The 16,019-nt window shown below is 39.5% G+C and overlaps 1 protein-coding gene across 22 annotated transcripts in view; it reads right to left on the reverse strand.

Annotated features, from left to right (window-relative positions):
* The window catches only part of LOC103480667 (adhesion G protein-coupled receptor L3), a 275,386-nt gene that overhangs the window by 17,488 nt on the left and 241,879 nt on the right, over positions 1 to 16,019 (reverse strand). For all 22 annotated transcript variants that reach the window (XM_081599528.1, XM_081599541.1, XM_081599532.1 and 19 more), the window contains 2 exons: positions 11,811 to 11,877; positions 9,488 to 9,579 (listed from right to left, as the gene is read on the reverse strand). In XM_081599528.1, the coding sequence (XP_081455654.1) occupies positions 9,488 to 9,579; positions 11,811 to 11,877 (159 nt within the window). The remainder of the gene's footprint in view (positions 1 to 9,487; positions 9,580 to 11,810; positions 11,878 to 16,019) is intronic.

The raw sequence follows: 16,019 nt of genomic DNA on the forward strand, positions 1-16,019 counted from the left end.
CTTTCGGCATTTTGGTGACACACTGTGTGCCACAGCAGTGATGCCGATTTGAGAATAATAACTGACTCATGTCTCAGTCTGCCTACAGAAGAGTGTACACGGAAAGCTTTTCCTTGTCCAGCAGGTCGAATTAATCTTCAGTCATCGTGATTGAATGACTCAGTGAAAATAACATTGCACAGTCCAGAATCATTTGAAATGTTTTCGCACTTTGTAAGGACTTTAGATTCTACATTTATGCAATAAAAATTAGCAAAGATGTTGGAGTGTATGTAATCTCTGGATGTGCTGCATGATAAACATTATTATAGTAATTATTATAGTAAACAAGTCAGAATCATAGTCAAATAACTCTTTTTAATATTGGTAAATGTTATATTCATTTTTATTGAAAATAAACAGGGTGGTGAATGTTTGTGTTGTTTGTCAGGTTGATGCATGAGGCAAAGGCTGCAGTACTGCCCCTTGTGGTGGTGTGCATATATAACAGTTAAACTCAAGAATAATTTTACGCAAGCTGGATAAATTTGAGTTCTTTGTCATGCAAAAAACCCTAAAAACTTTGTCATAGTAAAAAGGGAAGACAAAGAAATGAACAGATGGCATTTGTTGTGAACTGACGTCATATGAATTAATAATGAAATGAAACTTGAATACTTGGAATCAAACTCTCTCTCGAGATGTCTTTTGTACAAATCGTCTTCCCACGTAGCGTAGATAATTATTCGTGCATTAAAAACATGTTGCTAGGTAATCGTTTTCAATTTTCACTCGGCAGTTGTAAAGGTTTCCTTTCAGGAGAAAAGTGTCTCCAGCTTGGACTGTGACCCATCACTTTAAAACACATATTGAATAGAGCCTTTATGTGGTTACAGAAAATAGTTTCCACTTGACAAATGTGAGTGCCATATCTTCATTACGGCACTAACGCATCCATACAGTGCACCGGGAAGATACAGGTACCGGTTAAACATTATCTTGCTTGTCACATCTGTGGGCTCAGTGTATCTAAGGCTGGAGTACTGTGGGCTCACTAATACGGCCTTCAGCATGAGTGAGTGCCCCGCTATTAATCACGTTAATGATTCAGAGAGGTAGCCAAATGGATTTTTGGTGCTGATTTTGTTTCGTACGGAGGTGGAAATGAGAGATGGCATTATCGGAAAAAGGGTCCTTCCAGGTAAGCCTTACTTGATTTCAGGTGCATAATCCTGATGGCTGGGCACCATTACAAAAACAGAAGCGTAAAAAAAACACAAACAACAGAAATAAATCAGAACACATGAAGCAAATGAGAAGCTGCATGAAGGTATGAACAAAATATACAAATTAGGACAAAAGAAGGAACAATACGTGGGGGAGAGCAAAGTTGGCGTGATGACACAACTGCAAACATTAAGACCAAGAAGAGGCCGGACAATTCTAATGAATTAACAGGTATTAACCGAATTATCTCAGTTCGTAGAAGTACAGGGTCTCTTACTGCCCTCATAAAATCTGGCAGACTTTTTGCATTTAGCGCCGTTATAAATGGGCCAGGTGCAAAAAAATGATTTATGAATTCAGCAGCTCGAACATTAAACATAATTTTCCCAGGGCTGCCTTAATGACCTGGTGGGGGAGGTACTTCATCAAGACGACTGGCCTGAGATTGCACAGAAAAAAACAAAAAGCACATGCTTTGGGCCCAAAAGGACCAGAAATATCTTCTCCTCACTGGTGGTGGCTTTGTTTGAAAGGATGGTGAGTGACAGACAAAAGAAGAAACAAACAAAAAAAAGAAAAGACATCAGGAAGGACAGAAAATGGAGAATCTATGTCACTCATACAAGGACATGGGATATGTTCTCCTAGAGACAGACAAAGACTCTGGGATGTCATCGACAACTGCTTAGGCAGAACGTCTACGTGTGACAGTATTTAAAAACAGTTTTTATTTTATCCGTATCAGATTAACAGCATCACTGTAACAGTTTATGGAACTGGGGATTGTTGACAAATTAACTGACCACATGAGATGGGTGGTGGAGTGGGTGCGTATTTTCAATGTCTATTAATTTTGTACATTTTCAAACCTCCCTATATTTTTTGAAGACATATTGTCAGAATGTTGAGTCTGTAATCCTAAAAATAAGAGTTAACGCAATGAAGCTTCCAAGCAGTGTGTGCTACTTTCAAACATTTACTGCCTTCGCCATCACCTTTTCTCATAAAATATTCTCCATCCCACCTCGACAAACATATATATCTCATTCAACCTTTCTTCATATGCATGTTTTATTTAGAGACAATATGAATTAGTTATTGTATTAAACCCCTGGACAAAAACAGCACACATGAGCTGGAGTAATATCTCTGCTTTCTCTGTGATAGAGACATATTGCACATGTTTGCGTTTGTGGATCTTCTTTAGGAAAAGCACCATAATGGAAGAAAAATCTATTATTTTATTTATTTTTTCTTTTTTGAGAGAGAGGTTCTGTGGAGTTACGGTTCATCCCATTTTGGCTTCCGGGTGCGAAAAATCAACTGGAAAAAGTAGGACTAGTACTACTACTAAAGTAGGACTTTCCAGCTGGAAGGTCAAAGAATGTCTCCAAGGCTCTAAGTTTGAATATGGTCGCTACTCCCATCAGTTGTAGAAAGCTGTGATGAAAACATGTTGATTTTAAAAGAACCTCTTGTAAAAGTATATCTAACATTAATGTTGCATGTAGTGCCACATTGGTGAGGTCAGACTCTGATGTTGGACCTCTGTGCTCTGTCTCTGGAGTTCAGAGCTTTGTTCTAGTCAAGTTCTTCCAAATAAAAATGACCAGACATCTAAGGTCAATAATTTGGAGAGGTGACTCAATCCTTTTGTCAAAAATAGTTGTGTTGCATTGTTGACAATGTATCAAGATGTATTGTATCAGTCAAAACACAGAGATGCCTGACCTTAAAAAAAAAAAGCATGTCAAGTCCTTATCTGAAGTCCATTTTGAAAATAATCTTCAGCTTCTGAAACATTGTGTTTTCTTTTATTTCTTGTAACAAGTGATTCGTTTCTCCCTGTAGAAGCTGTGTCATGTGGCATCATGTTTTTATGGCCACATATCCGACAGAAACAACCAAACAGACAAGATTTTGATCAAAACCAAAGTAAGAGTGTAGGGTGCTGTTATTTACAGGTCAGTACATGTAAAACATCTAAATTCCAAATTAGTACTTACAGTTTCTTAGATTCTGGAGATTTTTAAGATAAGATCTTCTCCACTGGACTTACATAGCAGGGACTGTTTGTGAAAAATTAGACCAAATATAAATTGCTTCTTTTTTTTTTTTTTTTATCTTAGAAACAGTTTGTGGTTTTGAAAATGAAGAACAAGGGGGGGGAGATTTTTTTTTTAATCGCTTGTTTTTGTTTCTTTTAGAAATGCTTGCAAGTAATGACCTCGGTGTTGGATACCACAGAAATCAAAGCTCCCCCTAAATATAGTGGCATGAGATATCAACTCCTAATGGCTGCAACAGTGTGCTTTCATCTGAGAAAAACATGTTACTGTTCCAGTTGGTGAACAAAATGATCAAAAATGAGCAAATGTAAGCAAGGGGACTACTTTAAACAGTGGCATTATTACCTGTTTCAAACCAAATGACCTAATTTGCAGAAGTTCTGTTCCTGCCAGAGTCACACAGTATTCATGTATTAGAGTACAATTTAATTTTTCTTGCTAATAAATCTGAATAGCCATTTTAGAAACTATTGCGCAGAAGACAAAAGAGCAACAATTAGTCCAACAGGATACCAGTTATTAACCAAAGGTTTGATTAATGGGCTAGTCGTCAAAAATTGAGCCTGTTTCAATGTTTTTAAAGGCAGATTTGTTTAGTCTTTGCACAAGCATTTTATAAATTTCTACCTGTAAATATTTGGTATATCATGTTGCTAAATATAGAGCTAGTGCAAATCTCTTAAAGCTTGCACAGTGCTGTGGACATGCCAGGTTTTTTTTTACCTGCACAAAATGAGACTATAATAAATTATTTCAACACGCAGCAATGGATGAATACCAGGTCAGTCTCTGTCTCCGAGATGGGAAGTGAACGGGGAGCAAAAACATAAAACACAGAATCAATTCTACTTTCCACCCTGCACCAAGTAATGCTGCATCTTACCAGTGCCACTCTACAATAACACATCCATCATAATAACGGTATCTAAAATGAAGAGGGGAAAATAGTGAAATGAAGAACAGAAAAACAAGTTAAAGATAAACAAGAACAAAATTGCAGGGCGCACTGTACGTGCTAATCAAAGGCAGTGAAACAAGCAGGAATAAACACAAACACATTGAATGAGAACATTTTCATATTAAATAAAAAAAAAGCCAGAATGATGAAATAAGAGCAGAAAACTTGACATCAAACCCTAAAGAGGAACAAAATGGCAGACGGATAAAACAAAAGAAGACACGATTTGTACGAAAAAAGAACTAAACTGACAGAATTAACCAGTGTCGCCTTATTGATCAAGTGAAACCAGCTCAACTTGTCATTGGAAGAGAGGCACGGTGCAAAAATGTATCTGTAAAGTGAAACAATGACACATAGAGGTTGTTAATGCTTACAGTGGAACTAAGTTGGAAACTAGGTTTTCAGCTTAGTTCTTTTTGCGATAAAGTACTAGTTCTGACAACACAGCCAACGACATTCAGACCAGTTTTCGGGCAGTTGCGGTTTCGGTGATACCTCAAAAACAACACAAAGATGAATGAGCACTGACACAGAGCTCTGCACAATCAAGCTGTTTCTTAGCGGACACATAAAACATCGGTGTCTTTTGAAAACAGAACAACTTGGGAGTCAGGAGGTCAGCTGCTTGTTACATTTAGGAGGGTGTAGAGTTATAAATCACAGGACAGCAAAACCAGAAAATGTCAATATTTCTTTTTGGAAAAAAAAGAAAAAAACCCTGACAACTTAACATTATATTATCCTTTGCTCCAAGAAGGAAACTTTATAAAGATGCATGAAAATCCAAACGGGCCACAGTTCAACGAATAAATTAAATACTTGGGTTAATTTATTAGAATTTGACACAAAACACACGTAAAATGATGATTACGTAACTGGTGAACTATGTCATGAATTAAACACTGTTCACAGAAACAGTATTTTTCTTTTTTATTATCTCTTGGTTTCTTGCAGCAGCAACTTGCACATGTATTTTGTCTGTGATGCTTCAACATAAGTAAGTGGTGCTAATACTGCTGTAGCCTATTGAAGCCAATCAGAAGTTGACTTTCTGTGCTGATTAGATGCTTGTTCGGCTCTATTTGATGAGCCGTAATGATGAAGGAACCATGAAATCATTTAATAAATGCTGAAGTAATTATGAGTGAATCTAATATAAAACAAGTTTAAATTGCAATGAATTTATTGTAAATGTAATTATAAAGATCATAAATGACCCTCTACATTTACATATTAATAGATACACGCATTTGTTAAATGTATCTATCTCCAGTTTAATTCCAATCATAATAGGAAAAATAACAACATTTTAATGCAGCACTTTTGGGACTCAATTTAGAAGAGCAGTAAAAGTTGCTGACGCAGAGGGCTGGTGGTTTGAATTTGGAAGAGGCTTTTACGACTACATGTAGTGTATTTGTAACTACGTGTCTGTGCCGAAATGTGACAGAAGTGTTTTTATTTGATAATCTATTAGTTCAAGTCTCTTGTAAACATAAGTGCTGGTGAAAACGGCTCTCGCAGCCTTAACACGGTTTGCATAGAACTGCTAGAAAATAGTACAGCGGGGGGTGCAGAGTGTGAGGGAAAATTTATGAGAATGAATACTAAACAGTAGTCTTGTGACTGTGTAAGTATTACATTATGTAGTCACTGCAGGAGTCGAGTCTAGCTTGAATTAACAATGTGGCAAAGTATTGTCGCTTCAGTTTGGTTTTCATGAGGTGTTTAAGAGTTACCAGACCAGACAACTCTGTGGGAATAATGGTGTGTAGTTCCCGGAAATGTAAAATTGCGTTCTCTATGAAAATAACTCGGTATGTTTAAATTATACCATTTTTTTTTGTTGCCTTAAAAGATGGTTCTGATCGGAAAGCTCACAGACACTTCCAATTCCTCATTCCTTCTGGGCTTTTCGCTGGTCTTTTAACACACTAAAATGACGATAAAATCTTTAAAAATATAAGATACACAGGCTTAAAAACATAAAAATACTTTCCCAAATATTTAAATAGATGGTTCTGAAGGTTCTTAGGGTGACAAGAAGAGTCTTGCTCGTTTCAATTTAGCAATTTTTAGTGAACGCCTGTGGTTTCTCTTTGCATATGTGTAATATCTTATTAGGTAGTATGTGATAAATTAACCAAAACTCAGAACAGCAGGAAATCTGCAGAAGTTATTGAGCATCTAAGAAGAACTGTACATTTAGAGTTCTTTTGATGCATTCACTAAACAACTGCCAAGATCTTAAGTTCAAATAATTATGTGCAAGTACAAGTTACTCACATGTGTAACCAGGTTTATAAACTGTCGCCCTCAGGTTAAAAGAAATATCTGCCAAAAAATTCCTATGAACTGAGTGTGTGCTACAAATTATCTAAGAATATTTTCTGCTCAAAAATGGGCATGCAGCTGCGTACATGTACAAGCCAAACGTTTCTCCACCGCCTGCAAATGCAAAAAAGGCGAGGATCGAATTATTTGAGAACTGTGTTTGGGAGAGACAAGGTGGAGCTTTGGATGCTACTAGCACTGTGCTACTATCAAGAAAACAGGAGGGAACATCATACAGTCGACCTGTGCCACTGAAAATTGCATGGGCACCTCAGGTAGACAGAATACTAGAGTAGAGTAGGGGATCTCCAGTTTTTTTTTACTTTACCTCAAATCAACAGCTTAGAAACCATGAAGCCATTGACAAGTGTACTTAGCAGGTTAGCATCAAGCTTAGAGAGTTCCTCGCCAAAGCCACAATATCAACAAAGCGTGATCAAATATTTAGTCAAAATTATAACACAACCTTGCTGATGGTTACTATGTGGTTTTTCTACAACTTGCCCTGGTGCATTAAACCACATATTGGTTGAATACAGAAACAATTCTTGATTTTAAAATTCATTGGTTTTCCCGATAGATTCACACCATTGAGTAAAGTACATAAAACTCTGACTTGAACACCAGCTGTTTGCATCAAATTTTATTTATCCACCCCTCCTTTTTGTTTGTTTCAATTTAGCAATTTTTAGTGAATGCTTGTGGTTTCTCTTTGAATATGTGTAATATAATATATTATTTATTTATATATATAATAATATAATAATTCTATAATTCTATAATATATTATTCTTATTATTCTTATTCTATAATAATATAATATATATTAATTAATGTTAATATATTATAATATATACTATATTATATAATATATATGTATATATATTACTCATGCATGCACATGCATCAAAAAAGTGCAGGGCAGACAACGGTCATTTTGTAAAGACCGTTGCAGCTACGTGATGCCACATAAATACAGCCACAATACCAGCCATAAGGTGGACTAATGTGTCCAAAGTGGCTTAAAAATGTGAAAAAGAACCTGCATAAAATACCCAGCAAGCATCTATCTCAACAGAGAGGCAGCAAAACAACATTAAAACCATATGCAGGAAAAGCCTGTCCTGACATCAGAAAGTGCTGCATCATCCTGCAGCCACATTTTTTCCCCCCTCACAGCGCCTTTAAATGTTATTCTGCTCACAGAAGTCGACTTATTTCTTCCATTATATTGTTAAGTGGCGAGTTTTCAAAGTTTGCATTTTCTATTCCCTCAAGGTTTCATTTTATCTGACAACAAGCAGGCATAAGTTTAAAAACCTAGACATTATGAATATTCATCTGCTTGGTGTTGCCACCTAGATAACACGAGGTTACCTCTTTTAGATTGTCTACAGGCCTTTTTTTTTTTTTCTCCAAGCTTCCTATTTAGATAATGATGGAGATGCAACACAATACCTGTTTGATTTTAACCTGGGCTGACATAACCTTTAAACATAATAAGAGGTGCTTACCTCAGCAGAAAAGGCTCCCCCTACCCTCAGGCTGGATGTTCGCAACTTAAGTGCTTTTAATAATGATTTGAAACCATCAAAGAGGGCTGAGGCAAGGCTTCTGCACATTATTCATGCAATAATCCTACAATTTTTTTATACATAAAATGGCAAAGATTACACAGAAAATTAAGAAAATGTTAATGCAGCTTTAAATACGGAACCTGCAGAGAGACTAATGAGTCTGAATGGAAGGCAAGAAAGAAAGGAAATAAATAAATGGAGGAACAAATATAGGAGGTGAGGAAAGGAAACGTGGATGTTTGAAAACAAGGAAGGAAAGAAAAAGAGTGAAGCATGGAAGGACAAGAGAAGTTGACGGAGATAGAAAACAAAGAGGAAACAATAAGGGAAGAACACAAGCCCCGTTGGACACAATGGAGAATGAAGAACAGACGTAAGAAAGGAAAGGAACGAAAGATGGAGAAAGGACAGAGATAAGAAAGGAGATAAAGAAGAAAAAATACATTTAAAGGAAAGAGACAACTACTTAACCTGAAAAAAAGGTGCCTGGGAGACAAGAAGGAAGAACAGAAGGAAACAAAGACGGGAAGAATATTGGTCACAAAATGGATGGAGCCAGGGAAGAAATGACTGAAGGTTTGGAAAAAAAGAAACTCAGTAACTATTTAAAAAGTTTGAGGAACAAGGAAGGGAACGAAAAAGGCAGGAATGACGCAAGGTAGAGGGGTAAGAATAACAAAGAAAATACTTGGACTTAGAGAGAGAGAAGGACACACAAAAGGAAAAAAAATAAACCAATGAACCAATATAAACGACGGGCACAAGAAAAGAAATAAAGTGAAGAAGGAAGTCATAACATAAAGAAAGGATGTAGAGCATAAGAATCGAGAAAGGAAAGGACACAAGGAAGGAAAAAAGTACACAAATAAGAAATAAAACCACCAAAAGGCAAGAGCATTCATTGAGGGGAGAGGTAGGAACCAAAGGTTAAATTAAGGACATGAAGAGGGTAGGGAACTTAAAACTGACACAATGGGAATAGGAATAAAGTCTAGAAATAAAAATATTACTCAGAACTCTTGCTTTCTTTATCCCCCCCTACTTATCCAGACCTGATAAATACTAAAGTCAAACTCCAAGCTATTCCAGACTGTGCAGGAACCCTGTGACAAAGGAAGCTGACCTTGGAAACACGGGTTTGTGTCTAAAAGTTCATTGAAAAGCGAAGAATGTCGGCTCACACTCAACACAATTTAGCTGTGAAAGGCGGAGTTTAGTGGGAGCAAGGTCCCAGCCTTCACAGCGAAGCGTTCTTTCACTCTGCAACAATGGCGCACAAGCACAAGGTGCTATTTCTGGGGTGACTTTAATGGATATCTGAGCGATCGGAGTGCTCTTACTTGATGTTGTCCAGGCAACCGGAGTCTGGTTTCAGAATGGCTGTGTGATGGAACATCTTGTAGAGAGCGATGCCCAGGAAGATCACGTTGAGCTAGAAGAGAAAAAGAGAAAGAAAGGTGAGGTGGTGGTGGTGTGTGTGTGTGTGTGTGTGTGTGTGTGTGTGTGTGTGTGTGTGTGTGTGTGTGTGTGTGGGTGGGGGGGAGGAGGGAATGAAGCTGGTCCATTTCATGTCTCAGTCCCATTCATTTTAAATCGGGGCACTTTGTAGCACAAAGCCAGAACACTGTAGCCAGACTTGGTTTTCCACTTTGCCAAACAGAGCGCAAAATCCCCTGAAGCCGTCCGTGGAGGTAAAACAGACAGCGAAGGGACCAGTGAAACGAGTCTCTCTCACACTCAGTCCCCTCACAGGAATACTGCTTTCTTTTTTTTTTTTTTGTATAAAAAAAAAAAAGAAAATAAATAAACATACCAACTGTGGCGCATGTCATTAATTCTCTCTTTGTCAGATCGTGATCACAAGAAACAGAAAATGAGCCAATTGCAGTCACAGCGTGAGCGGGGTCTGTTTAGAGAGACTCCTCAAAAATTACAGCAATTAGTCTGATGGAACACGGTTTCCTCCTGGAAACAGGTGACACTCGGCTCACATGAGCCCAGATTAAACAAACTAAGACTTGGAACAAAATAAATAATTCCCAAAGGTCAGAATTGGACCTAAACTCGATATATCTGTTTCTATTAGTTAATCAGGAAGTTGGGGGGACCGGGGGGAGTAGTAATGTGAGCGCTTACTCCTTTTACTGATGCGTGGAACTGCATTGCGCACGATAGCATGTGACAAACGGTCATGGCTAGGCAGTTGGATACAGTATGTGTGACTACTGATGGGATTAGGATTTATCAATTTTTTTTTTTACAATCTGAGATGCAGATCCTTGCAAAAATATTTCCACACCTAAGGCTTTGTAATATTTTTGCACAAGATTACGCTCAAATTTCGACACGGTGGTAACTTGACTTCGAGTGAAACATAGCAGGTGTCTGTAGCCTTTGGCTCCACCCCCACGTGTTGCTGTTTCTCCCCATAACAACGCTTCTGGATACTCTGACCAAAAACGATGGCGAAATAAACACATGTTTTGACGTAAGGGAAACAGGATGTCAGGTTTGAACACTTTTATCGTTTTGCAATATCTGCACAAAACGTCTCACAAATGAACAACACTAATGCTATACAGGATTTGTTTTTCTTTCAGGCTTTCACTATCCCACAGCGATGAAGAATATGCACCTTTTTTTACTGGAGTGGAATACTTGGTGTTTATTGATAAGGGAAATACTTCAGAAGGCATATTTTGTCCCTCATTAGAAAAGTTGTATCATCATCTTTAAACTTTGTGTGCCCTTTTATCCATGTTTTAGAGAGTCTATGCAGTAAAGAGGAAGATGGAGGACATCTGATCAGATGAGTTAAAGCATTAAAGAGTCACAGTCTGATTGATTCCTTGCCACAAAGCACTGCTGCAATAATTCATGCAAAAGGAACCCCAACCCAGTACTGAATGCACAAACACTACATATTTTTCAGTTTGACGATGTTACTTCTTTTTTTTTTTTTTATCCTTTATTGGTAAAATGTGATATTAAGATTCTGTGAGAAACGTCATTTTGGTTTAAACTACTGAAATAAATTGAGATGAAACTGTTTGATGAAAGTAAAAAGTAGCAACTGCTTCATGTAAATTTTCAGCAACACATCAGCCTCGCATCTGATGGAAAGCAGCTGGATCGATAGATGCCATTCTGGACGGAGCGATGTGCAGTCTTGGTTGGGAAAGGCACAAAAAAAAAGTGTGTGCCCTCCCTGCATAATGCATGCGTATCTGGCGTATCTGTAGCCACGGAGCGGACTGTGTGGCTGCGAGCAGAATATGGGGAAAGGGTAGTGGAGTACAAGTTGGAACGGGAACAAAATCAATCATAATCGCGGCGCGGATTACTCCAACACTGCTTACAGAGCAGAGTTCGCTCTCTCTTTGCTTCTGCGGCTCCGTAATGGCGCTCTCAGCTCCCCTCCAAAATTGTCTTAGCCAGTGACCGCGGCGCAGTGACAAGCTGCGATATATATCCTCTACGCCCCTCATTCATTTTTCTGCATGCCTCCATGCCTCACTGGTGGCATGTGCGCTCGACGGAGGAACCAGGGAAAAAAAAGAAAAGATCTCTGTGGACCGTTTAAGCAGCGACCCGCGGGCTAAGTAGGGTTAATGAGCTGAAGGGGAGGGAGGTTGGTTATTAGAAGAAGGGACTGAAGCTTACCATAATTATCAAGGTTGCAGGTCCTATGAAACTCCAGATGAAGTATGTATCCAGGCGAAGCCAGCAACTGCAAAAAGAGAGAAAGAACAAGAGGTGAAGGGGATTCAAAGTGAAGTGAAGGGGACAGGATGGGGAGCATGAACAGAAAAAGTGAAGGGGGTGTAGTGGGGGGTAGAGATGTGATGTTATAGCTTTATACTCCAGCTCAAGGGGTTATACATCAAGTCGGAGGCTGGAGTGACACAGAGAAATAGGCACTTCAAAACATGCTGGCTTAAAGTGGCTTAAAGAATTATAACCATCATCTAAAATCTGCAGGAGACGAGATCCTAACTGCCAATAACCACAATCATGATGCCTCAAAATGACCCGCCAAAAAAACTCATAATTGCTTGAAATAAAAGAAAAGACAGTGAGCAGAATTAAGCTCCTTTCTGTTTCAGTTTGTAGGGTTAAAGGGCAAATTACCATTCATTGAATTAGTCTTCAATTGAATCCTAATTGTCTCACTCCAAAGGAATTGGATTGACCTTGACCCCGACGGTCCTTTAAATTCTCACTGACGTGTCCTACATGTCTGCGTTAACTGTGATTATTCTGCGGGAGCCGCCATTATTGCATCGATAATATAATAAAGTGGTCCCCTGACCTCACGCGTCGCACAAACAATACGGAAAGTCGTTCTGGCCCCACTGTCGAACCGAGTCGAGACGAAACAGAAACGGGGCCAACGGAAGGTGACAGTGTTCTTTTGAAATAAGGGGAGAGAGGAAAAAAAAAAAAAAAGTGATTCATGACCTGTGGTTGAATTATTAATCTTTTAATCTCCGCCGCTGCAGCGGATAGACGCCTCCATTTTTGGCCGCTGGAAAATTACAGTTCTTGCCGCAGCGACTGTCGCTCAGACTGACACGGAGTGGAAAGTGGAAGTGGCAGGAAAACGAGCTGTAGCTCAACACCATGTGAAGGAAAACTAAAGTGTTTGTGAAACTTCAAAAAAAAAAAAAGAAAAACGATAACTGTATGGATAGGCAAAACGAGATGCCGTACAACAGCAAATGGAAAAAAGATATTTGTTTTGAACTTTTCACTATTTTGTCTTGTTGCAACTATTAGTTTGTGTGTATGTCATTGAGACTGTATGGCACATGGTTTTTTTGTCTTCTTTTAGAAATTACACCTAAAAGCCGTGGCGTTCAGCCCCCACCATTCAGTACTTTGTAGAACCAACACCTTAACATGATTCATGTTGACTTAGGGTGATGTGTAGCATTAATGTAATGTTCCACGTGTTTGTAGAGCCATCTACATAGCTGGTGGCAATTTGCATATCTTTACAACATAACAATAACCCATAGCAGCCATATTTGTAGAGTACAAAGCCAATACTTGTCTTATCCACTGATTCTCCTACTTGAGCCACTTGTTTGTGCATCTCCTTCAGAGTTTCCATGGAGCCTTCTAGTTTAGATGAATCGCCACGTCTTAGTAGATTTGTGCACGTCACAGCAGACGTGCCCGCCTGACATGTCTGCTGTGTTCTTTCCTCTTTCTCGCTGCTATTTATTTTTCTAGTGTTTTCTAACAAACCTCAGAGGTCTTCACACAAAAAGCTGGATTTCTACTGAAATATTGATTTTCTAGTTGGGTGATTTTCACCTAGGAGTGTCAGAGCAAACGGAGTTGAAGACTCGTCAACGTTTTCAGCATCGTTTTCTTTTCACTTATCTTGAGCAAAACCTCAATGCATATCAAAAATAGTGCACCAAAGAAAAACGTTGATCTTCTAAACTCATGCAAACTCAACTAAATCTTGACGCAAAGGAGAAGTGATATGACAAAATGCATTTTGTTGTGATTGTTGGGAAAGGAAAAAGGGAAAACGCAGCATCTTCAGCATTCGCGGCAAATGGCACCTCATTTACATAACAAGCTTATTTGGCAGTCTGGACATTTTTCTCCTTTGCCTCCAAACAACTCCTCAAAGTAGCAGACGACACTTTGAAACGAGATAAAACGCAACATAACAAGTGACACGACAAAAGTGTTGCTTTTATTTTACTGGGAGTCGATACGTCTCCGTTTCTCTCTGGTATCAATGGATGAGAGGAGACAGAAAAGAGGCGTGAAAAAACCCCCAAAACAAAACGCACGGACGCATAAAACACCAAACATACACAAACGGAAGCGGAACAACATTCACAAAAGTCTGGCAGCTCATCAAAGCTCATGTTCCAAATGTCGGCGTTATAAATTATGCTCAAGGTTCTATTGTTCATGTTTCTCCTTCTTCCACTTCAGATCACAGTGAGATTTAAAGAGTTGGTAGGCGGCAGGAGCTGGAGGCTGTCATTTTCTCTCTGCCTCCTCTTACCTCCTTTACGCCACTCTTGTCATGCTTGTGTCTGGCTTTTGGTGCATGCAAAGCCAGTTTTATCTCCCCTCCTGGCATGCTTCTCTCTCTCTCTCTTGCTCTTTTCTTTTTTTTTTGTGCTGCTCCTACAGAAACCAAGCGATAATAGATGCAAATGTCTGCCAGTTTAAACACATGGCGCTCTCGTGCCAGCACCTCGTGCTCTGGTTTCCTGGCATTGCAGGAAACAAATCTGCACAGAGTGGATGCCTGCTATCGCCCACAGCGAAGGCAATGTCTTTTGCATCCCCCACGTCACAAACGGCAATTTCGCCGAAATGTCGGACAGCATTTGTCAAAATAAAACAAAGCAACCGTATTTTCGGGGGGGGGGTTTTAAATCCTGAATAGCCTTTTGATTTGCAGACTGATTTCAGGGACCCGGTGCAGAAGGTATGAAAATATTCCTTGACAGACTGTCAAATCCTTCAAGTTATTTCACAGACAGCCTCATGATGTAGACTCATGTGAAAGATGTCAAATATTTGATTTGAGTTCCTACGACGACAACACAAATGCATCTCTATGATAAAACAATGTAAAACAAACCTGATATCACATCCCGGCGTCAGGTTTGATGTAACAACCTTCTTTTATACAGGCTCAAAAATGACACAAAGAAACGCAACGCCAATAATCCTAACATTTTTAACACTTTTCTTTTCTTTGCTTGGGGTGCGGCTGCTGTTTTTACCAACTCTAAAATCTAACCAGAATGCACAGGAATGTTGTAAAAAGACAGAGGGGCACAGCAGAGGGCAGGAAGATTGCCGCTATGAAGTGTGATGAATAGAAATGTCTTTTTTGACACCAAACTCTTTAAGCTTAGAGGGTCAGACGTGGTCCACAGGAGCGCTTTTAACCACACACACACTCTTATTGCACATCCTCAATGAATCAGAAAGGACTAACGCTCCACTGTATCAGCAGCTACACTACTGAGTCAAACAGGAAATCCTTACCCCTTTGATGTATTATGTTCATTTCTGGTGGTGGAAAAAAAAAAGAACACATTTCTCATACCGCTGACCACCAGCGGCCTCGCACCGCAAACTTTACTCAAGGGCACATTTAGAGCTCTTCCTAGAGAATTAAAAAAAAAAAAAAAATCCTCTTTGATCAGACATCAGAAGAAGGTCTCGCAATCGGCTTGACCGTGAGACCACTGGACGTCATCCGTCTGCTGCAACTGGGTCACTGCAATTTGTTGGGATATTTCTGCTCAAAGTGACCCCGCCCACGATAATGCAGCCGCAGCACCAAGAATCAATTTGCAGCAAGACAACGTACCGGCCCTCTCCCGCTGCCACTCCACCCAACACCACCGCTACCTTTTGCTATTCACCACGTGTCATGCTTTATCCGTCGCCTCATCCTTCAATGGCAGCATATAATTGTTCCACCGGTGGCAGGCTTTAATTATTCACATGATGCCAAGGCTCAGGCGGTGGCAGCTATCACCTCATCCATCACCAAGAACTATTGCGCTGCCAATCTACAAATGCACTGTCTTTCTAGCTCTGTGGCCAGCCCATGTGTGTGTGTGTGTGTGTGTGTGCGTGTGGCATGCGTGATAAACATCTCAGCAAACTGCTGATGCTGGTCTTCATTATTCTCAGATGGGCCGGAGATTAACGGAGAGAAATGGAGAGTGATCTTCCGCTCGCAGTTGCACTGCAACAGAGACTGCAGTGTATTTTGCAGCTTAGAGACCAGGCAGAGAGCATTTGTCAAGAGGTAACCCTGCAAGTCAGCCTTTGTCACACACAACTTTTACAGGTAACCTGAGTTGCACC

This window comes from Poecilia reticulata, chromosome 18 (assembly GCF_904066995.2).
Source record: "Poecilia reticulata chromosome 18, P_reticulata-male-v2, whole genome shotgun sequence".
NCBI lineage: Eukaryota > Metazoa > Chordata > Actinopteri > Cyprinodontiformes > Poeciliidae > Poecilia > Poecilia reticulata.